A 25675-nucleotide genomic window follows, 5' to 3' on the forward strand; every position below is an offset into this window, starting at 1 on the left:
TTCGGTTAAACATATTTTATTAAAGTCCAGATGAAATACTTTAATAGCAAGAACATATCAATACTGCCTGTCCACAAAATGTTAACACCCACAATGATACTAAAGCCTGATTCCCATGAAGCTAAAATGTCTGAATCAAAGCAGGGGAAAGCAGTTTAATACACTGTTACTACTAAAAATAAAAATTGGTTACCCATAATTTAAGTTTAAATGAGTGTATATCATAAATGTGAATCACAGAGGAAATATTTTAGTGTAAGCAAACTGCTCAAAACAAATGAGGTGCCACTTTGTCTTGCTGCTGTCTTTGAGTGTGCAACTTCATACACACCAACCTGTAGAAGGAAGGAAAATCATTGTGCAAACAGACGTGTGCAGTGGATGAATTTATAATAAAAGTTAATAAGAATAACATACACAGAAAATAAAAATAAATCATTTTTTTCTTACAGCTCACAAATTTCCTAAAAGGTTTTTGTTGATATTTTGGTTTTCTTTCAGCAGTCCTTCAGTAGTAAAAATGTGAACTGTGCATTTCCCTATACGTACTTAGTGCCCAGGATTTCCTATTCCAAAGGGTGCCTTTTGTAACTAGCCTGTTATCAACACCATTTCCCTGAGCTCATTATTCAAGCATGTATATCAAACTTAGGAACAGTGCGGGATCCTGGTCCAGCAGTAGACTCTTGTAGCTTACATTAGAACAGGCAGGAGCAGGCTTCAAGCAATTTAACTCTTTTGAAAGGATCAAGAGAAATTAAGTAAAGGGATTCCAATTAAAAGTCACAAAAAACTTGGTATATCTACTTCAGATTTAAACGTTCTCAACTTGCAAATTGGCTTTGAATGTGAACATGATTGAAGCATTCAAAATCAATTTAACAGGAAGCAGTGAGTTTAGAAACTTGACACATGGGTGAAGGGGTTAAAAATACAAATGGAAGTAAATGGATTAAGGTTTGAATTATTTTCCATTGCCCTGCTTTTTAACCAAATAGAGAACTTTCAGGTAATAGTCTGCTCACTAAAGTCTACATCATGAGCACAAGACTAATCTTAACATTATTGTATCACTGAACAAAGTTGTGTCTTGGAAACTTGATGTTGCTATAAAGGAGCAAAGCCATCACAGGTCACTCCATTACACCTTCCAGAGGCCACCTGCACCCCAGAAAACACTCTGCCTCTGATGTCTGGCAAGGCTGCCATGTGGCTGCAGGAAATAACAGAGAGCTCACATTTATACTTCTAATTTGATCATTTTTCAATTAAGAAAATCTATACTAACTTGCAAATAATGCAATGATTGACCTAACTAATGTAAAAAATTGGTTAATTACAATTTGGCGGTGTGGTAGGATTGTAGTTGATTAAATTTCAGAACAATGGGGGTTGCCATAATAGTAAACTTGAACTTAATTAACAAAAGAAATCAATAGCGTAATTTAAATTAGTGGATTAACACAAATGATAATTAAAAGGTGCCAAGTAGCAAAACTTAATAATAAAGTCCACTTTTTGCCTTTTTGGTTAAGAAGCAGATCTAAAGTGAGCCAAAGAATCTGCTCCACATTTATGCTCAGGAGGGAAGGATTCCCAAGGAAACCTCCTCCTATCTGTGTACCACTGTGTTCACACATAGCTGTCCTGTAATTGGACTGCACATTGCTGGAGATGGGACCTGAAACACTGTCTTAGTGTCTCAGTCCCTCCCCACAAGCCTGTGAAAATAAACCATGAGGTTTTAAGGTGCAATCATTTTTACCAGTATTATTATCCCACAAGCAAACATTTTGCATTAAAATGAAAGGAGCCACAAATGTTAAATGCAATTTGATAAAGGATTTTTGAAATGATTTTTTTCTGAGCAGGAATTCCCCTTCTGCTATGTGCAAGGTTCAAACTGAATCCCCAAATAGGTGATCAGAGTGGCCTGACTAAATGGCCAAAAGGGGATATGCAAACTGATTAATCAGGGAAGGAAAAAAGTTGATCAATACCCAAGGTTTTGGGGAAAGAAATATCAGCCGAGTGACCTAACCACCTGACTATCATGCCTTTTCTCAAAGTCACGGGCCTACTCTCAATTCCCCTTTGCCATCTGACTCACAATGCCTTCTCCTCAGGCTGCAACTCCCACCTCGTTCCCCTCCTGTCTACTCACTCTGAATGCTTCCTTTAACCAGAGTTGATCCACAGATTCAGCACCATGGCTCCAGGACTTGGGCTCTCAATATTTTACCAATCACATGCTGGTTCTCTCCTATATTTGGCCTGCTGATTGGACAAGTACACATTTAAACATAATTGTCCACCCAGACAGTTTGTTTTAACAGCCACTCTTGTTATGTGTTTGCCCTGGAGAATTGGATCAAATGAACTGGTTGACCTATGTTTATTGTTCAGCAATGCCAATTCTGGGTTCAAAATTCCAAGAATCACACAGAGACATTCATGAACAATCTTAATATAAGTCTTAAGAGATGGCAAATTTGGATCAAACGTTGTTATATCATGCAGATCTTTAATTTAATTGAAGTGCCTATTTATCTTTAAAATAAATCCCCAAGACAACACTAGGGAATTCTAATCATTAGTGTGTCACGAAGAACATAATTGCAAGTTTGCATCTGATCTTTGTTTAAAAGTTTAACTTCTTCTTCACTGTTTATCTACTTAGCTACTGCTATCAACAATCTCATGTATTTGTCAAAATGATGGATATGAATTGCATTTTGACCATATCAGCAGAATACTTCATTTAACAATGTAAAGAGTGCCACATTTTACTGAGGAATGTACTTACAATTAGAATTTCAATGATAAATTAATTAATTTGATTTTTAATCTGAGTTGGTTGTCAATTTTGATCAGATCTGCATGTGTCAGGGTCAAGTGAAATGGAATGGCTTTGTTTATTTTTCCTTCAAATTAAATATGGTGCAGATCCCAGATCAGTTACCCATTGGTTCATATTCAAAACAAAAAGAGGAATTATGGATAAAACACTACATTTCAATGCTCTGTAACTGTCATTTTTTTGCTGGACTTGATTTCAATTCTGGAAGTGACATTCATTTCTGTTAAGTAACACAGGAAAGAGAAAAAACACAAAGCATGCTAACCGTGATTAAACTACAGAGGCAGGAAGAATAAAGAAAGATTTTAATCAGGCAACAATTTGCAGCAAAAGAATCAAAAAGAAAACCTATTTCATCATTAAGACAAATGAAGGCAGTAGAGTTTTTAGTCAATGTAAATGCCAGAGAAATCAATCTGTTAAGCATACAAGATTTTCATGTAATGCACAATAACCCATTAAACACACACCCATTTTGGACAGCTACTATCACAGACAATGAACAGGCCAAAAAAGAAATAAAATTAAAATATTAACAAGTATAGAATTACAATACGTTTTCAACATAGATTAAAATTCATTGTTTTACACTATTTTTGACACTAGAAACATTAAACAATTTTTTTTAAAAAGAGAACCAGCAAAACAATTTTGTTCAGTAGGAATTATTAAGCAGTTTTTTTTAAAAAGGTCATTTTATTAATAAAGTGAAGCTGTACCAGTCTTGTATATAACACATGTTTCTTTGCATGGTTTAGTTTTGTACCAGACTGTGACAGGTACAGTTAGTGCAGGTGCCAAAGGAATAATGGTTCCATCATTGGTTTAAGAAACAGTTTAACCATCTTTGGGACACTTTAGCTTAACAGTACACCAAAGCAGTCAGATCAATGAATTGGGGAGAGGCACAAATTGTCAGTGACATCCTGTGAATTTTCAGCCTTAATTTTCATAACTTTCAACAGTAGAAAATGTTCATTTGCAGGTTTCATTGTATATGTATATGGAGATATATGAACAAAGTACAGATGGTGTAGAAAGGATTCACATGACCTGTAAGATTACATAAGTTTTGAGTTTGTATCTTGGTGTGCCATTTAACCCAAGCACTACGGTACTGGTTCATTACTCACTCCACATTTGACCACACAAATTCTAACCTTTCCTATAATGTTAATTTCCTTATCAATGGGATCAAAGGAAGGATAAGATTATATTCTGTACAGCAAAATCTAACATTACTGTGATCTCATAAGTGACCACATTAACAAAGAGCTTATGTGGCTATAAAACTAAAGAAGCAGAAACTGAAACTCTTACAATATTTTACATTTTTTTCCTAACAGACCACATAGAATTTACTGCACATGAACAGGTTATTTGGTTCAACTAGTTTATACAGATGTTTGTACTATGCTGCAGAGTAGACTTCTCTCACTCTGACTACAGTTGCATGGCCTGGCTCTAGTTTCTTCTCAATTATGTATGTATTAAAATTCCCTTTCAAATGCTAATTCAACCACACCAACTACTCCATGTGTCAGCGTTCCACATCCTTGTTACTCTCTGCGTCTTACTTTCTATGATGTGTCTGATCAGTTACCAGATGAAACTTTAAAAAAGATTAATCACTTCATGACCTCATCCAAAAAACACCATTTAATCCTCTTAACTGTAGGCTGGTTAACAGGAGAGATGGCTTTAAATTAAAAGTTAGAAGTGTCTTTCTCTCAAAGAGAACCTGGCCTTCTGGTGCCATATTATGTACTGTTTCCAGCTTTCTCCCATCTTCTCTTGAATGTACTGATCCTTTGTTTTGTTGGAATATTGACAATATAATGGAAGGCTCAGTGACTGGAGCAGAAGCCCTCCAAACCTTCACCCAGTTCTCATTATGAGCTTAGTGAATGGTGGAAGATTAGTTTTACCAAGTTCTCACTTGCTACTCCAAAACTACTTGCTGTAGCAAGCTTCACTGAAGAACAATCCATCTTAGGAACTTTGGGATATCAACAGTGATCACAGTACTTTAATGCCTAAACAGATGAGTTCAGTTACTTTGGTACAGACAAAGGGCTTAATTTTACCAAAAATGGTTAGTTGTCAATTTTAGGGAGTTTCATGAAAATTTTATCTCTGTGAGTGAGTTATCATTTACAATTATCCACAATTTACTGCACTATTTACACACAGCTCTACAGTGCCTCTCTTGTGTTATCTTGAACTCCCCAATGGCAGAAACACAGGTAATTGTTGGGATGTTCAGGGATTTCCCACCACTGGTGCCATATTTCAAGTCCAGCTGTATACTAGATCAATTGCTTCCAGCCATAAATAGTGCTTCCCAGACACACAGTGGGAGGAAAATGAAAAAGAAAAACTTCTGAATGCACACAGGTGGCATGGATGACACTTTGGATATAGAACCTCACATTTATATATGTATTGCTACTTGACATCACCACCTGTCTGATCGACTGTCTTTGTAACTGTAACTGAAGCTGATAAGAATAAAGCTACAGAGTCGAGCCCCCATTAGTACAACATCATCTTAAAACACTGTCCAAGAGAGTGCTACTCTTTTCCTAACACCCGGTTTTGTATAACATCTCATCTCATTATTGTTCAGAACTGACTGTGGGCCATATTCCTGATTGGGTGGAAGGACAGCACTAACTGATGAATGACTAGACCCTTGACTGATCTCTTTACCGACTTACCACTAATCCCATCTCTGGTTACACTGAATCTGCAAGGCTAACCTTTTCCCACTCCCTGGTCGCTAATTATACCGAACCTCTGACTCTGTCTGCCCAAGTGCCTGACTGTGTCGAAGCTCCTCAACTGATAATGGATGATATCCTTGATCAATTGTGCCTGACTGATGACAGTCCGCTATGATTTGACTGGGGACTACTTCCCTTAGACTGGACAAATAGCCATTTGGTTGAAGCACCTTGTTTACCATATAAGCTGCTGGCTTATGGCGCAGATATGACATTGACATGGCACAGTGCCATACAGAAGCATATCTACTCTCTTGACTGATCATTGCTGGCAACATTACAAAGTGCAGAAAACTGCACCTGTGCTAAAAGGCTAGAAAATCACAGAAGTACAGTGAGGCTGTAATTTCTTAGTTAAGGGGGCAAATCTTGTTGAGTGATCTTTTCAGTAAATTAATACACTTCTTTACAAGTCATCGGTCTCTATGGGGGTTCTAACAAACCTAATGTTTGTTTGACAATCCCACTCAGTGAGAAATAGGATGGGTCAACAAACTGATCCTTAGTCACTCCAAATTTAGTACTGCAGGATTAAGAAATCATTGAAGAAGAGTTCCTGTATATGACGAGATAGATAAGAATGTAGCCAGTTGTACAAAGATGCAGTCTGCTGGACAATGGAGGGGTAATGTCAGAGGAGGATACCATAGTTAACCATGTAAAAAAAACTCTAGAAAGATTGAGAAGGATAAGGAGGGATTGTCCACTACAGTACCAGTCATATAGAATGCAAGTCTTTATTATGGTTGTTTGTGGCAGAAGTGAGAGAAATCTAACTGGAGAGTTGCTGGTTAAATGGAGAGTGATTTTGAAGGCAATGACATATTCAAAGACTTGAGATGAGAAGGAAGTTAAAGATGGAATATAAGTTTGCAATGCTATTGAGCACAAACTGGTACACTCAATGTCATTGAAATGCTTACACAATGCTATTCTAATGTAGACAAAGGACGAGTAAATCCAAGTTCTGAGAGTTACTTCCTTCAGACATGCTGCTTCTATTTTTAGGGAATGAAGTAGCTCTGCTGAAACAAGGTGACGTGAAATTGATAAGGAATACTGGGGACATACCTATATCTCGACTGGACTGATAGGGGCATTGCCTTCAAAGGGCTGTGGAGTTTTAGCTCCATAGTTTCTACTGACATGAGTGCTGCATTGTCAGCAGTGCTGTCTTTCAGGTGTTTGTTAAGCCTTTCTCATTTGTGTGACATAAATTAGAGTTATGTAGAAGTGCTCTTTCAATCATTTGTCTTAGTATTTTCAAAACAAGTTAACTGGCCAATCATCCCTTTTTCTGTTCCTGATAACTTGCTGTACACAAATGGGCTGCTACATTTTCCTTCAAAATATTTATAAGCTCCATAGTGCTGTGGATATGCTAAAACTTGACAGGAATATTCAAATGCAGACAGTTGTCACAGCAAGGCAAAGTGGAGTGGTGAGAATAGGGTTCCAAAATGGGGATCAGAGAATGAAAAGGAAAAATAAGCGCTGAAGGTTGAATGGCATTGTATTTTCATGGAACCTGTCTTTAATCCATCAGCATGATATTTGCAGTGTTTAAAATTTACTCATTTAAGAAGGATAACATGCTCCATATATTTAAGTTAGAATTGTAGGGCAAATTTCATAAAACTGAAATGAAATAAGAAGAATTTTCTCAATTAATGATTCTCCATTTTGACCATCAACTCTAATAGTGAAAGAGATTGGATCATTTGAAAATTAGGTTCTTTAGGTTATGAAAAGAAAAGTTACTTCCTTGTCTAATTAATTTGCACTGTTTAGGTTTGCCCAAGATCAGTCAAACTAGAATAAAAAGATTCAGAAATATTAAATGGCAGTTAGATTGAGTATCAATTGAGAGTTTCTTTGATCTTTAACAAAAATAGCGCGGGAATACAGAACTGCCAAAAACATTTCACCAGAGTGAAATAATGAGCAGAATGAATCTTCAACAATTGTCCAAGTTTCTGATCATTTGAGCAGACTCTTCAGTTTCAATTGCTATTTTTCTAGGCATAAAGGCACATTTAAAAAATATTCAAAGAAGTAATTCAGTAAGCAACTATTCCTGATGAAAGGCTTATGCCGAAAGATTGACCCTCCCGCTCCTCGGATGCTGCCTGACTGGCTGTGCTTTTTCCAGTGGCACATTTTTCAACACTAACATTGCAAACCAATGAAATAGTTAACAATTCAGTATCGTTTTGTTTAGAAATAACTTTCAATAATTTAGTTAGGTTACTCCCAAATGGTGGAATAGATACAAATGATAGCTGCTTACTTTTTTGTAAAATAAATGATTTTTATCTGTATTAATAGATCTGAAGGTGGCTTATGTGCCTACAAGGGAAAAAAAACAATTGTTTTATTTTGATGATTTGTTGCATTGATTCATTGACAATGTAATGTCTGCAATGATGCAATGGGTTTGAGCGAAAACCTCAACCATAACTTCACTTCTAAAATCTGCTGTAATTTCAAGCATAATTTGAATGAATTACCAAGTATGCCCAAAATAAAAATTTAAACTTACTACTTACATTAAATCTAATACTGAACGAAGTACTGAGCAGAATAATTCATACAACACTGTATTAACAGTTAATCAACTGGATAATTATGTTGCAGAAATAATGAGTTTTAAAGAATTTTAATTGGACTGCTGCACACTGGAAGTATTAATTGATCATCCATATGTAAGAGAGAAAATATTAAATACAATAATCATTTTCCTGATGGAGATGAGGTTAATGTTTTATGCACATATTTGCAAATGTATCAGCAGCATCACATACTCTGATAGAACTTTTATGGGCAGTTTAATCATTCTTGTGGTTATTAGTAAATAAATGCTACAGCTATATGAAAGAATTATCATCTTATATGCATCGCATTACTTTGTATTTGCCCATATATGACATTGGGAGAGCCTATAATCAGAGACTGTGGGATAGAGATTACTTTGCCCTGACCGGTTGGATTATCATTTTTATTACACATCAATATGCCTCTGTCTTTGCCCATATATGTCAACGACAAGCGGTAACACAGCTTCTGATTGTGAGGTAGAGTTCACTGTGCCCTGACTGGTTTCGAAAATCCTTTTTCTTCTGCAAGTGGTCTCAGATTCCTGTAGTGAATAATTATGGATGATGTGCTTAGAGAAAAATGCATTGATGGTTCTTAAAAGAACAGTGGTAAAAATCAGGCAATTTCTAGACAAAAGGCATGTTGCACATTATATGAGCACAATGTCTGACTGGAAAAACACATGTAAGGTAATTATCTATGTTACAGCTGCATTCTTGTCTGAATAGGAATCTGACAACCCTCAAACACAACAATAAATCAAATGAATTATTCTATAAAATAAAAGTACAAGACTGAAGAAAGGCTTACACATTGGGAACAATCTGATTTATAAATTGAAAAAATGTGTGCAAACATGTTCCACTTAGGTATACATTAACTTACTTAATCACCTTGAAATAATACCCAAAGTGAATATGGTTGATTACAATAGGTATCAATCCAAACTGTGCAATAATCGTGGAACAGAACGAGGAGATTCTCTCACCTCTGTTGGCTGCTGATGTTCAAAACTCAACAATGATTTCAGATTCAAACCTGATTTTCTACCAGGGAGGGATATGTCAAATTACAAGTTAAACACAGCAAGATAGAACAACAAAATGTAAAAAAAATGCTAGCTGGCTCAATTGAAATGAATCTCAGCATTTTGCTCTAGCCACAACCTTATTCTTCTATATAGGAAATCCTTCTATTTAAAACATGCAATGGTACCTTGCTTCTCTCGGTAGCAATTTCTCTCTTTCAATTTTAACTTTATGGTTCCACACACCTGCATTAGTGACTCTCCAAACACAGCAAATATTATTTCCATATTTTTCTTTGGAAAAACCTCACGATCATTGTAAAATCCTTAATTAAATCTCTTTTCCTTCTTTATCCCAGTTTATTGTCTTCCCTCATTCTGTTTGATATGTTGGGGATGTGAGAAGTTGTGTCACATTGAGCTCAATGTTGTGGCAGATTGTCAATGTACCTATTGGGTGAAGGATAGTGTGTGACCTTGTCAGTGTAAATTAAATATGGTGGAAATGACTTGAAGTCCATGCAAAAATAAGCACCGAATAATACATTTCTGAATGAAGACATGACATATCAAAGCCATCAAATTCTGAGGTAATAAGTAGGAATTTCATTGACTGACTACATTTCTAGAAATCTTTACATCTGAGAACTCTTGTTAAAGGCTGAGGAATATGAAAAACAGATTATTTGAAATAATTAGATCATTGTTCAAAATAATTTGGACTGTTACCAAAAATAGTTCTATGAAAGATGAAGAAAATAATATTGTTTGCAAAGTGCAAATAAATTCAGAACTATGAACAATTTCCTAGCTTAATGCTACTGCAGTTGACAGCTTGTGGATCCGTATAACTGGAGATGACCTTGAAATGATATTCTTCCCTCTGATTCTCATTGCCAAGATTCTAATCCTGCGTGTTGAGCCAACCCATATTCCAATAAAGACAATTCATGTGCGATAAATATGCTTGCCAGATAATGGCTTACAAAGCAATGAAAGAAATGTAGTATATCAAGAAAAGAAATGGTTGAGGGATGTAACTGTGGAATTCTGCATCAATTGCTTTCAAAGGCTGCTTACTTCTTTCCTCCAAACAGCTGTTCCTTTGCTTACTGTAAAAGGGGCAACCTTTACAAAACTCATTCCTGGTTTGCCCTATGCCTAGAAAAATGACATCTTGCAGTAACTTGCTGAAGTCAGGGATGTCACCACGATAGTTCTGCAGTTTAAAGGAAAATAAATTAAGTAATTTCACTTCATTTCAATTACAGTAAATGTACGTTTACAGATTAGTTTGCTTCAATTGAAAGATGCAGTAATAACAGCCCAGGATGTGGATTAAAGGATATCAAAGTAGATTTATAGTTATCATAATTGATGTGTGGTAGAAGCTTGTGATGAGTACAAATTGTTAATTAAGATGATAATTAATAAGCAGAAGTAATATCGCAAACACTAAGGGAATTCAGAGTAAAGCAGCACATTTAAAATTGAAGGTAGAAAAGCATGGTTTTGATCAACTGGCTTCCTGGAGCATTCCCTAAGGGAGGTTAACTGTAGGAACTCAGCTGTGTTGATAGGAGGTCTCAATAATGATGGAGCTTTTGTGAAAACTGAAGTCTCAACTGAGGGGCACTTGAATGTTGAAGGGGGTAGGCAATGCACTGCTGAAGATTTTGACTGGCAGCTAAAGGAAGTTCTCTGTCGAAAAGTGCCTAAGTTTTCCTCCCTTATCCAAATTTTTGACATTAGTTGATGGATTGGGTTTGTATTGCAAAATACCAAATTTGGCCCACCATGTCATAAGTACAGAAAACCTTAAAAGAGAACTGTATTCTCTTCAGTTGGTCAGATAGCAATAACTTTTGAGCCTCCTTCTTCAATTCTCTGCTATGCCTTTATTAATATAAAATCTTGAACCATGATGCTCAAAATAGTCTGGGAAAAATAAATCTGGAGCTTGGTGTTACTTCTTGGGTCATAATCACATGTTGGTTGCATTTCCAAGTCCCAATCCTGAATTTCCTTGGCACCTGACTTTGTGATTTTTGTTTTACCAGCTGGTCAAATAATAGCCAGGGAGTACCACTGACATCCACTTATGAAAGGGCCAACAGAAGATAACACATAAGCAACTCCATGCTGGGAGCACTATTTAAACAATTCTTTAAAAATGTGAGAGTGGAAGTAGCCTGTCATGCTGGACTACACTGTGGAGGTGGAACCATATAGCTGCTGTCGCCACCCTGTGATTGCAGCTACTGGCTGATTGCAGGGGTTGGGGTGGGGTTAAGGAGAATGTTTAAACATGGTGGTCTGTTAGCCCCCTGTCTACTGCCAGGTCAGTCCGTAGGCCCCATTTTAACCTCTGCATGCTTCCATATGTCAAATTGAAAATTCCAGCTGGTATTGGAAGAGTGGTATTAATCGGTTTTTGATGATGCTGAATTGGCTACTCTCCAGTTGCTGTTTCAAGGAAAGGGGAGAGAGAGGCAGACTGCTTCTTTAATAAATTTCAGTTATCAAATCACTATAGCATTTTGGAATGGCAATTGTCATGGCTGATGATTCTAGGCAGCCCAATGTCAGAGACTCAAGGGCAAGCTTAGATTAGACTAGATTCCCTACAGTGTGGAAACAGGCGATTCGGCCCAACAGGTCCACACCAACCATCCGAAGAGTAACCCACCCAGACTCATTTTCCTATATTTTACCCCTGACTAATGCACCTAACACTATGGGCAATTTAGCATGGCCAATTCACCTAACCTGCACATCTTTCCGGATTGTAGGAGGAAATCGGACACCCAGAGGAAACCCACGCAGACACGGGGAGAATGTGCAAACTCCACACAGTCGCCCGAGGCTGGAATTGAACCTGGGTCCCTGGTGCTGTGAGGCAGCAGTGCTAACTACTGAGCTATCATGCTACCCTAAAGGTTGGAGACCTTGTGGTGAGAACAATCTGAAACCAGGCAATGGAGAAAGAACACACCTTGCTGATTATTGGGGGATTGGGACCTTCTGGGGAAATCAGGGCCTGGGTGAGGTATAGGAATCCGGGTCTTTTTGGGGTGGAGTTGGAGCTGAGACATGATCAGGACTTAGTTAGGGATGAAAATCAGATTGATGCAGGAATTGGGGCTCAAGTGGGTGAGGGGAAGTCAGAGACTTCAGTGGGGAGATCATGACAGAGGGCTCCCTTTGCAGAGGTTCCTCAGGCAGATATTTGAATGCAGATGGAAGTGTAGATGTAAATACCCACGAACTGACTGAGCCCTCTCCTTGAAGCTGCCAGATTCTTCAATGTTCAGGAAACCTAGCCAACAGCAATTACATTTCAAAAGATGCATGACAACAGTCAGGCTTACAGTTCAACCTGGTTCTTTGGATCAGCTTCTTGGTTTCCCACCCACTTTTATTTTTTTAAAAACAATTACATGTAGAAATTTATGGAGGACAAGAGTAAATTGAAAAAATGACGCCAAATTGGTCAATTTGCTGTCCCATAACAAGGATTGGAAATGAGAAAACTGAGGTACTTTTCTTCCGGCTCAGGGGGATGTCATTGATTCTTGAAACACAGGCTTCATCAGTTTATAGAACTGATAAACTAAAGCAACTGCAGGAGATTATTTGACAGCAGAGTGGCATGTTCTCGCGATTTTGGGGCTTACATGAATCTCCTTGTCATAGTCCGAGCTACAGAGTTCAAATTGGTAGGTTTGATGGTTGGGGGGAAGGGTAGGGTTAGTTCTTAAATTCCTAAAGGCAGTTATAAGGTGCAGAGGCTGACATAATAATCAGGCTTTCTAATTTTTTTCTAATATTCATTTTGATATCTTTTCACATTGTGTTCCATAGATGGATTTATATCTGCTGAGTCTAATTCAAGATGGCCAAAGTTAGTTTGAAAAATCGAGTGATTTTGTCTTTTTTGCAGTTTGCTAGTTACTGATGTAAACAGTGATTGACACATATGCTTTTTGCACATCAATTACCTTGCCATCTTTTATTCATTATTGACTGCCCTAATTATAAATGAAGGATAATTTTGTTGACAGGGTTTCAGTGCCAACGCTAGGTTGCATCCTTCACAAACACATACCATGTGAGGCACCTCTATCAATTTCAAATTCGAGATAATATTTTCTCACTAACCAAAGCTCACACTGGATGTAAGACTATGAGCTGAATTCTCCCACATTTTGACCAAGTATTAATCTCAAAGTTTTGCATGGTATCCTTCTGTGATTCCTGGTGACTTTTCTCATGCAATTCTCCATTAGTCACATTATTTATCCCCACAGTGCTGCTCTCATGCAATTTTGTACTCTGCAGTGACAGAAGTGTTTGCTAATGCCAGGACCTTCTGCATGCATATGGTGGCTGCATATTTAAACCCCAGTCTTTCACCATTTCAAACACTGCAAGTCTCGTCTGTGTGGTATCCACAATCCAGAGAAATAAAAAGCGCAAGAAGGTTAATGATCTCTGAACTCCGAAGAGTAAGTGCCACCATCTTCTCTCTGCTACCTTACACTCGTAACATATTGCATTCACCTCCCACCAAGAGTCTATTTCAATATTGCATGCAGCAATTGCCTCAATGGTTCTCAGCTATTCCATCCCCAAAGCACTCGTCCTTCCTGCCTTCTGCATTTCTACTCACTCAGGACACCTCACTACCTTTCCTAACTGACAATGTCTTACCATAGTCCATTTGACTAGACTAAGGACTACCACTCTTAAGACTTTCAGAAATGGGCATCTGATTGAAGTTAGTACCACAAGTTTGCAATGTAAGATGTGACAACATGCTGTAGGTGTGACATTGACTTAGCCACAGAAACATGTCCACCCCTTTGACTGATCATTGCTCACAACCATGTCAAGCTACCTGACTTTCTTCCTGTGCTAATAAGCAAGACAAGACAATGATCCTGTGAGTCGTCCGAGTGAGTGAATACTAAGAAAGCAAGCTCAGAGGCCAAAGATGTACCCTGTTCTAAGACACAAATGGTTGCCTGTCCCTATGCACAAAGTAGCCTGGCAGCAGCATTGCAATGTAAGGTGTCAATGAGCTTCAAAGTGCAGTATTAAAGCACTGAGCTGTACTAGAAGCGAGTGCAGGATGTGCCATGATGATGTGCTCAGGCTGTGCTTTGCTGATGCCAATCTCTGTGGACAGTGGGTGCAAGCAGTTTTTGGCCATGGAGTGTGCTCTGAGATATTTGGGGAATGCTGACTAAGGTGGATGCCCAGAGAAGACATTGGTGAACTACAGTCACCAGCTTCCTGGGACAATAGCAATCTACATTTAAATGAGCTGGACTTGGCTAATAGTGAGATGTTAAAGCATGCAAGTAGGCCTCTGACAGCTCACTTGTGAGATTCTCACTAGGTATTAAAACTTCAAGTGAAAAATTTTTCTCAACGTTAAGAGATTCATTTTTTAATTCTCACTGTATTTTCCTAACTTTCCCACCATTACCTATGTTGTGCAGAGGCTGAGAAAGTCCTTTTTTTATATTTTATAACTAAACTGTTCAGAGATGTTAATATTCCACACCTCTGGAGCAGGTGGGTCTTGAACCTGAGTCTCCTGCTTCAGGGGGTAGGCTCATTACCACTGCACCACAAGAGTCCACCATATATCAATAAAAATGGATCAGGAACAGCCACTGCTGGCCTTAACTACCAAGAAATGGATGAGGGCTAGAAATGTTGCATTGAATGGCAGTGGAAAATTAAAAACATTCTTTATTAATTAAAACATTTGATCCAGAATTTCTAGATATTAAAGCTTAAATGACAATGCAATAAAAGGGACTCTAAAATGGTCAATAGCAAATCAGTCATCATATTCTGTCTGATTTTGCTTTCCAATAAAGTAAACACAACAGATCAAGGATGTAAAAATGAAGCAATCATACAGCGATGGCATAAGATGTTCCTGACATATAATTATTTTATGTTTTGTCAATATTCTGTTAGTTGTGTGTGGAATGGATGGTTCCAGTTATGTCTGTATAACTAGGACAGACTGTTTCTTCAGTTATGGGACAGCAGAGAGACTGAAACCTCAGAGGGGACACTGTTTTCAATCATTGTATTTGTAGCCTTTGGAACATTATTTAAAAATTAATGTTTTACTTGGGTAGCAGATTAAAATCTACTTAAATGAAAAAATTATTACGTGAAGATATCAGATAGCTGACTACTTCTGTGGCTATTTTTTTCAGTTTGTTTCCAGGTTCCTAATATTATCATTTCAACATCTGCCACTACAGAGGTTTCTCTATCATCCCTAAGGGAAAGTGACTGACCTCCCCTTATCTCCTCTCCACCACAGCATACATCACAAACACACAATAAGGAGAATTGTAGTCCAAACCAACATAACATGGTAAGCATCTCATCTAACCCACATCTACAATTTCTGGATAGTAATCACAAGTGGAAATCTTACTTGATTTTTTTCCAAAGCCACAGGGCTTTGTGAGCCCCAAATACCTTTTTCAGAGGTAATCAAACACAGCCCTGACTGCAATGATAGATCTTGAGCCTTGTACTCTGTATGGCTGAATACTCAATGGGCTGTGTGTTGTCTACCAAATTTTGAGGAGTTTTCAAAAATCGATATTTCGATAACAACAGTCCAATTCCACATATCTTTAGTTCCTAATTAACCGTTCAAATATTTTGCTTGTGTACAGCACAACTACCATACTCAACACAGCTTTAAAACTATCAGAAATGTTGTTCGGTAATGATGAAGTGGAGATGCCGGTGTTGGATTGGGGTGGACAAAGTTAAAAATTACACATCACCAAGTTATAGTCCAACAGATTTATTTGGAAGCACTAGCTTTCGGAGCGCTACTCTGAAAGCTTGTACTTTCAAATAAACCTGTTGGACTATAGCCTGGTGATGTGTCATTTTTAACTTTGTATGGCAATGAGTTAAGACAGTAATTCAATCTGCAGAAGCACTAGATTTTCTTTCACATTATCCAAACTAGCAGAATTGATTTACTACTTCAAAATCTGTCACCCACTTACTAATATAGGTCACATGTCACACTACAACACCTGCAAAACCAGGCAATCAGAGAAAGCAACTTCTGTCAGCTGATAATTGATCATTACTTCTTTTTAAATTAGTAAACTCAAATAATTTAAGTGCACTTTTCTTAAAACAATGAAAATGCTAATGATTAGATTCATTAGTACTGAAGCAGCCTATCAGGAAACTCCCAAATTCAGTTAATTCTGCGCATTTATACTGAATTTGCAGATCTCAACTGGTATGGAATTCAAGTCTTTATGAGTGGCTTGGATATCCTCGGGCTAGGAAGGAGGAAAATCGCTGAGATTTCTATTGCTGATCTCTAATCAATGATTCTTCTGGAAATTGCACACATGAACATTGGTGATTAAAGGATTAAGGTTGACTTTGATAGTTTCATAACCAAATCACCTAGTCACCTAAGCAAGGTACCTGGGCAACTATATACCACGATGCCCAGTGTATTCATCATGGCCTGGTGTATGTGTAGATGAACATGCTCTAGTGTTTTCTCTCTTCCATGTGCAAGTGCTTATACTCTAGTGTTACCCAATGCAATTTCAATGCTCACCAAAATGTGCAAGTCACCATGTTCATTACATAATATAAAATATGTATTCTTACTCAAAAATGTGTAATATTTTGAAAATAGATTGAGTTTTAAAATGGCAGGCGAGCTGTTCTACAAAACCAGTCCGCTGCATTCACTCTCAAAGGTGATGGCAGTCTGTTAAATGAAGTGTTCTATACCTTCGTGTTCTAGTTTACTTAAAAACATTTCTTCAATTCATATATTAGGAGATTCAGATTTGTTGATGATTTTCCCTCTATGTATTGGCTTCTGTATTCTGATTCCTGCTTTGCTTACACTCTGTTGCCTGCCTATCCAAACACTGTTTTCAGATATTTACTACATTTTGGCTCATGATCAATTTTCTGAAAACTCATTTTTATGCCTTTAGTGTCCAATTCTTTTCATTTTTCATTTCAACAGATTTAAGATCAAAGCTGAACACATTTGATTCTGGTTGCATCACCTCCAAATGCAAAATTTGCACAATTCAACACATTGAGACCGACACACCTCAACTGTTTTGTGAAAACCGCCAACTTCCAGAAAAATAAAATCAGTTCCTCAGTTGATATTCCTGGTGCTACTGGATTCCTGCAGAAAAGTTTAGAGCAGTCAGACAGCTATCCTTCTGAAGGTCGGTCCTGCCTTTCACAGTGCTCCACAAATCTGAATGTATCGTTATTTAGAGGCAGACTTTGAGAACGAGAATAGAGAAGGTAACAAATGGTGGATAGGTTTTCTTGTTTCATTGGTCTGTCAGGTTTCAGGTGACCAGAAATCTGTAAGTGAACTAAATTTTGTAAAACATTGTTGTTGTCTGCCGATGAGATTTCTGTTTAACAGCAACATGGTTGATACTTCTTTACTCAGTTAGGGAAGGTTGACAAATTTCAGTCTAACAAGTGACATCCAAACTTGAACCCAAAGTTGCAATTTCAATAAAACTCAGTGTCGTGTAGTTCTAACATGGTAAGAAGAAACATTATCTTTCTTTTAGTGGAGGTGTTCTAACCTTTGTGTAGCATTGCTCCAGAGACTGAGAACTCCAATTCCCTGTATGCCCTGGGAATCCTGGTGCAGGTATGTTACTATCACAGGCTGCACATGCGCCATTGAAATTTAAGAGTATGGAGTGTACTTGCCCGATGGAGACTTGATCAGAAGCCGTCAAAGCAGACATTTGCTATCTTTGGGCTGCTGGTCAATCAGTGATTTAGAAGTTGAGGAAGAGGATCCAGGCAGATCCAAGCTGTGTTAGCATATCCAGGCACTCAGGTCTAGGAGACCTGAGAAGGTGACTCCATGTTGGAGAAGGTTAGTCAGAACTAGTCCTCGTTCAGAGCAACTGCAAATGGGATGAAAGAAGCTCTCAAACAGCATTCACTTGGTGCAGCCGAGAACTATTGATGATTAGAAATCTGGGGACACTGTCTGCTTAATAAAGCTAGCTGTTTGCAAGAGAGCTGGAAACGTGCTCGTCGTCAGTCTTGGAGTGCATCCTCGAAAATCCTGTGCAACACAATCTCAAGGGATGAGATTGGAATACCAGAAATGTGAGCAGTTGTTGAGACAGTCTATGATGGAGCAGCTTCCAAGAAAATCCTTAGAGTATAAAAGGCAGTAAGAGTATACTTAAGAACGAAATCAGGAGGCTAAAAAGGGGATGTGAGATAGCTTTGGCAAATAGGGTTAAAGGAGAATCCAAAATGATTTTATAAATACATTAAGGACAAAACTGTAACTAGGAAGTGAATAGGACCCCATAAAGATCAGCAAGGCAGCCTATGTGTGGAACTGCAGGAGATGGGGGAAATACTAAATTAGTATTTTGCATCAATGTTTACTGTGGAGAAGGACATGGAAGATATAGAATGTGGGGAAATAGATGGTGAGATATTGAAAAATGTCCATATTACAGAGGAGGTGATGCTGGATGTCTTTAAACACATAAAGGTGGATATATCCCCAGGATCTGATCAGGTGTACCCTAGAACTGTTGGAAGTTAGGGAAGTGATTGATGGGCACCTTAATGAGATAGTTGTATCATCGATAGTCACAGGTGAGGTATTGGAAGACTGGAGGTTGGCTAACATGGTGCCACTGTTTAAAAAAGGTGGTAAGGACAAGCTATAGACCAGTGAGCTTGACCGGTGATGGGAACTATAGACCAGTGAGCTTGACCGGTGATGGGCAAGTTGATGGAGAGAATCCTGAGGAACAGGATTTACATGTATTTGGCTTGGCAAGGACTTATTAGGGATAGTCAATATGGCTTTGTGCATTGGAAATCATGTCTCGCTAACTTTTTGGAGTTTTTTGAAGAAATAACAAAGAGGATTGATGAGTAAGGCATTCGACAGGTTTCCTCAGGGTAGACTGGTTGGCAAGGTTAGATCACATGGAATCCAGGGAGAAATATCCCTTTGGATACAAAACTGGCTTGAAGACAGAAGGATGGTGGTGGAGGGTTGCTCTTAAGACTGGAGGCCTGTAACCTCCAGAACTTTGTGCCACAAGGATTGATGCTGGGTCCACTGCTTTTTGCCATTTATATAAATGATTTGGATGTGAACATAGGATGTATAGTTAGTAAGTTTGCAGATGACACCAAAATTGGAGATGTAGCAAAGAAGATTACCTCGGAGTACAACGGGATCTTGATCAGATCGGCCAATGGGCCGAGGAGTGGCAGATGGCATTTAATTTAGATAAATGCGAGGTACTGCATTTTGGAAGGCAAATCTTAGCAGGACTTACACACTTAATGGTAAGGTCCTGGAGAGTAGTCTTGAACTGAGACACCTTGGAGGGCAGGTTCATATGAAGTTCCTTAAAATTGGGGTCTCAGGTAGATAAGAAAAAGGCATTTGGTATGCTTCCTTTATTGGTCAGAGCATTGAATATAGGATTTGGAAGGTCATGTTCCTGCTGTACAGGACATTAGTTAGGCCCCTTTTGGAATATTATCTGCAATTCTGGTCTCCCTCCTATCGGAAGGATGTTGTGAAACTTGAAAGGATTCAGAAAAGATTTACAAGGATGTCGCCAGGGTTGAAGGATTTGAGCTTTGGGAGAGGCTGAATAGGCTCGGGCTGTTTTCTCTGGAGTGTCGGAGGCTGAGGGATGACCATATATAGGTTTATAAAATCATCAGGGGCATGAATAGGGTAAATAGATAAGGTACTTTCCCCGGGGTGGGGTAAGTCCAGAACTAGAGAGGGTGAGAGGGTAAAGGTTTAAAAGGGACCAAAGGGGCAACTGTTTCATGCAAAGGCTGATGCGTGTATGGAGTGAGCTGCCAGAGGAAGTAGTGGAGGTTGGTACAATTAATAGTTAAAAGGCATGTAGATGGGTATGTGAATAGGAAGGGTTTAGAGGGATATAGGCCAAGTGCTGGCAAATGGGACTAGATTAATTTAGGATATCTGTTTGGCATGGTGAGGTGGAGCAAAGGTTCTGTTTCCGTGCTGTACAGCTTCACTAACTGGAATCCTTGCAAAGCAGGAAAACCTTGAATGAGATTCGGTGACCGAAAATGTAACCATGTCTGGGTAAGTTGCTGAGAAATCTGTGGGGACTGTCTTGACCACATCTATTATTTGATGTATTGTGTGGAGTATTTGACCATAATTTGTCTGGTAGCCCATACTTACCTCATGTTCATTCTGAGGTTCATGAGTATAAATTGCACATCACGTAGGATTGTTTGGTTTTTCTAACCTTGTAGAGTTTATCTTCAGCTTTGTTTGTTAAAACTATATGAATTTTCTGGGGTTGGGTGTCATAATTGGAGCTGGGAGTTGAGTTGAGTTGCACCGAGTTAACCCAGGTCTTAAACTGTGTAATAATTCCTGAGTAAATATCCGGCTAAGTTCCACATATCTAACCTAAGTTTCACTCTGAGCTCAGGGTCGCTGATAATCATTGAGGGTCCTTGATAGAGGAAATTAGACCATTGGAAGTTTAAACTTCCCAGGAAAATTTCCGCCTGCGTGTCAGGACTCTGCAGGGACCTGATGTGCAATTCCCAACTCATAGATGAAGAAGCGTGTAGTTCATTCTTGAGTGCTGTAACAACCGATGGTAAACTGTTGACATCAGCAACTGCATTGCCATCAAGTTTAAAAAAAACTCCCACAGTGAAGCAGGTAGAGGAATAAGTAAACCAACGAGCTAAATGCAATCTCTGACTGGGGAAGGGAGAAGCAAAATGACACTGTTGGTTTGGAACAAAAAACTTAAGTAGCAAAATAAGAACTTTGTTTTAAAATAAATCTACTTATCACTCATTTAAATTACAGATAAAGAAAACATACCTTCTCACTATTCCCTATATTAAATTGTGAATTATGTGGCATTTTCCTTTGATTCTGACTCCATATTTAACTGTGGAGCTAATTTTTCTGACATTTGAGAAAAGAATGCTAGCTTATAGGAAAGAGCAAAAGATCAATTCCCGCATTCTTGTTATAAATCAGATTTACTAAAGGTTACTGTGGGGAAAAAAATTCAATCTACACTGACATGTTGAGTAATATAATATGTGCGAAATGCAAATACACTTCACTGGAATTGGAATCACAAAGTAGGTTCCTGTGGCCAGCAACATGTTCTCTGGATTTGCACAATCATTGTTACTTGGATTAGAGATTGTTCATTGTTTCTACAAGATCAACACCAAATATACTAAGCTACTGATTCCCTCAAACATCAGTTTAAGAAATGTAAAATTATTCCATCCAATGTTACAACTTTATACGACAGCAGAAGTTCTCACTACGGTTGCAGTCTGATCTACTTTCCACTGGGGAGTGAATGAAAGAAAGATGGCAATTTAAGTGTCATTTTTGGGTTGCTCTCATGCAGGGATATTGCTTTGCTTTGTTTTAGGCACAGCAGTCCTGTTAAAAAGGTCTGGAAGCTGGTTGAATGTTCATGTTGGTTACTGTATTTAGGCTGTGGCCTAAGTAACAAGGGATTAACACAGACATTTCACCTGGAAGTAGTACGATTGTAGACTGTAAGTGCGTGGCAGTAAACTAATATCAGTTTAAATAGTGAAGAAGAAATGCCTCAAGATTCCCCCTTAGTGTTTAAATTATTTGCAATCAATCAGTATATCTGTTTGTAGGATATTATTGACAAGTATTTTTAAGTATTTTCTCAATTTATCAGACCCTCTGTAATACTGATTTTAAAATGTCTACTTTTAACATTCAACTATTAATGTAAGTCTTACAGAGAGAAATTTGAGACTTTTTTGTGAAATACATTTGCACTTGAGTTTAAGTTACAATTTATAACCAGTCAACATTACGCAACAGAGAAATGCAGTAACTGTTACATAAAGACTGATTAGAAAATATGAAGACGTATTTCAAGAAAGTTATTGAAAAATATTGCTTATATAGAAAAAAGTAGTGTGCTTTTTGATACCTCTGTTGTGGCATAAGTTTTAATAATCTCTATATTCAGTCTTCTCAGCTTCAATTTGACTTTTGTTTTGAGGAAAACAATTCAGTACTTATTTTCACAGATTTCCACGACAGAAAACCATTCCTATTCAATTCTAGTGAGCAACTTTGAAACCATTGTTCAGAGTGCTTTCAGTTTGAGTCCAAATGTGGCATTAAACACTCTTTCAGATTCATTGGAGAACTGTTACATGTTGATATCAGCAAGCTGCTGCACATTTACAGAGAAACAAGACTTCAAGGCTATTCTTGGTATTAATATTATCATAAGGAGTACCCCAGTGTGTAGCTCACTGCTAGATTGTTTAAACCGGTTAAAACCCAACGCTATGAAAATCTTGAGGAACAGATTCAAAGCACTCTAAGAATTTTCACAAACATCACAAAGATGTGAAAACATGTTGTGCTGCAGGATGTAGACGTAATCCTTTGCAAGCAAGAATGTTTGGGTTAATGTGCACACAAAATTGATTGATTTTTAGAAACAGAATTTTTGTTTTCAATGTCCAGTAGATTTATCAGACCTGGCATGTTTCAACGATTTCATTAAATTGTCAAATTATTTCAGATATTTTTCCATTATGTTTCCTTCTGTTGTTCATCTTTTTCAAAAGAATTCTATAAAATAGTGACAAATTAATTTTTTTTTTGGTTACACCATTTGTTCAACTGCAAAGTATCAAGAATATTAACTCTGACTGTTTTAATGCATTTACTTTCCTAAAAAATATGACCCATTTCTGATACACTCTGTTGCAATACTAAAACCATGCAATGAAATAGTATCAGTTGTACTGGTAATTCTCATCAGTAATGTTGCATTGGAGACCAATGTTTTAGGAGTATAATGATGGGAAAAAGGATGCTGTCCACAAATTCCATGTTCCATATAGGAACTGATAAGTACAGATTTGGCAGTGCTGTGCTTCAAACATTTAAGTTTTGTGGATCTATTACAGAATTTGTGTTACAAGTATCTATCCCATGCAGTGCAACCTCCATTATCTAGACTCCAATTAATTACCTTCTCAATTACTTAGGTTTCTCATTGATTGCTTGCACAGTCCACTAAAATGAGGTTCCTAATCAATGGTGTACATTACCCATCATATACTGTACAACACAAAATTCATGTCATTTTCATGGATGTGTGCATGCATGTGTTTCTTCATTATCTGCCAATTTTCCATTCTCTAGTATTAGGTAGACAATGGAGGTTCCACTCGAAGAAAGCAAACTTGTAGTGTCTGTTGGAAAATTTACAGTGATTAATTTTTAAAGTTATGTATCATGTAAGCTATATCAAAATCATACAGAATTCTCACAGGCAAATGGATGTTCCTCACCTGAGAGAGGAGGTTTGTGCATAGCTTTAACCCTTTAGATCCCAGAAAGTGTTTACAAATATTATTTAAATGTCTAGGTCCTCTAGTAAAAAGTTACAATGGACAACTTCTACTGAGGAATTTAGGACTGGCATGATAGTTTGAAGCTTGAAAAGGTTAGTTCCAATCTCTTAACTGAGAACTTGTAGTTTGATTTGAAAGACAAAACCATAGCTCCATTCTTTGACTTGATCCCAATCCCCAATTTCCCTGGCATACAACAAAATCAGTCTGTTATTGTTGTTTAATGAGATTGTCTGTTTATTCCTTTGCAGCTTTTAAAAAAATGGCTGTCTGAAGGCTGAAACAGGTATGAAACATTCTATAACTGTATCATCTATGCACAAGGTTTGAAATGGGACTGGACCATTTCAAGAAAAAATTAATTTACGTTGTTTGACCAATTTGTGTACAACTGAGGGTGTTGTCGTTTGTGTGCCAGATTTTTTACAAATTCAGTATCAATAATATGATGCACAAGAAATTCCCAGAGTTAAAAAAATTCCATATATTCATAACCCCTTTATATTTGCAACTTTAGGGCTTCTGATCATTTTAGGATCTATCGGGTTCAACAGAGAAAATTGAAACTTGGTGCAAAACTCTTTTTTTACCAAAATTTGCATAGACAGTATACTGCAGTGACTGTTGCCAATGTCACAAAACTGTAATAATTTGTAAAGAAAGAAAAATACAAATTTTAAAAAACTGCAGCAATGTTGCTCATTTCTTAGCTCATCTCTGATGTCCAGGCACAGCGTCTCATGAGGATTCTTCTAAGGCGTTGACTACCAGTTCAAGGATGTCAGGGCAGTGGTCTGCAATCTGCTGTAAGATGGTGTTGGCATAGTCCTGAAGTTCTGAACTTTCTTTTTCACACTGTTCCAGCTCAGCATTTAGCTTGAAAACAAAACCAGATAAAGTATATATTTGTAAATAAGTATTTTCGTTTGAGACAGAAGGACCAAAACATTTACCTTCGTTGTGAATACTTTGCATTTATCATTCTACCTATACTCCTCCAGAAGCAGAGGACCAACTGAACTTCACCTCATTGCAACTTTGAACAATTCTTCTCTTTTAAAAGAATCTTTGCCCTGCCAAGAACATAATTTTGATATTTAAACAATAAATCAGGTGATTTATGAACAAGACTATTTGCATAATCCAATGCCATTGTACCAAACCCCCCTTCTTCCACTTATTCCTATTGAAGATACTGTGTTGTCTTTCAGTAATGGGAAAGAACCTCCTAATTTTGATCATAATATAAAGGATGTGAGCCGTTTTACTTTCAGTCATACAAATCCTAAACTATGAGAATTGGGGGATGGTGAACTGGCTGTTTGGTCTTGCTTCATTCCTTTGACTTGTAATTGAAGAACTTAAAAAGTAGTCTTCATGATTTTTCCATATAAAAGCCTCATATTTCAAACCGACCTAAGAACACATGGTTGATACCAAATCCACCAGCATGAATTTACGGCTTGCAAATGATTTATTATGTATCAATTATTTATTTAAAATTATTTTAGAATTATTCACAATACTAGGATCATGGATATAGACACTCAACAAATCCACTCATTATTACAGAATAATTTGCAAACTTTGAATGTGAGCTATATAAAGAAATTGTCACGTTCTGACAATATAAAACATTTGCACTCTTCAGGAGATTGGATGTTTTTGCTCAGCTTCAGTGACCTTTACAATGAAGTGTCTGTTGACAACCTGGCATTGACCTCCAGGTATTATGCTTTCAGATACGAAAAAAGGCCTCTGATTGGGCCTTCACCCAAAGAAACATCATCTGAAACGACCTCAGCTTAAAATGACTGTAAGTGATGCTATCATAAGAACACTTAACATGGCTATATCACATTTCTCTCTTCGCTA

At 37.6% G+C, this 25675-nt stretch overlaps 1 protein-coding gene across 8 annotated transcripts in view; it reads right to left on the minus strand.

Moving 5' to 3' along the window:
* Window positions 1-25675, minus strand: part of LOC148146771 (ELKS/Rab6-interacting/CAST family member 1-like) — a 922009-nt gene continuing 896334 nt past the window's right edge. For all 8 annotated transcript variants that reach the window (XM_087997334.1, XM_087997331.1, XM_087997333.1 and 5 more), the window contains one exon: window positions 1-24676. In XM_087997334.1, the coding sequence (XP_087853460.1) occupies window positions 24539-24676 (138 nt within the window). In that variant the 3' untranslated portion in view covers window positions 1-24538. The remainder of the gene's footprint in view (window positions 24677-25675) is intronic.

This window comes from Chiloscyllium plagiosum, unplaced genomic scaffold, assembly GCF_037043375.1.
Source record: "Chiloscyllium plagiosum isolate Xiang-an unplaced genomic scaffold, Cpla_swu_hap1 HiC_scaffold_19, whole genome shotgun sequence".
NCBI lineage: Eukaryota > Metazoa > Chordata > Chondrichthyes > Orectolobiformes > Hemiscylliidae > Chiloscyllium > Chiloscyllium plagiosum.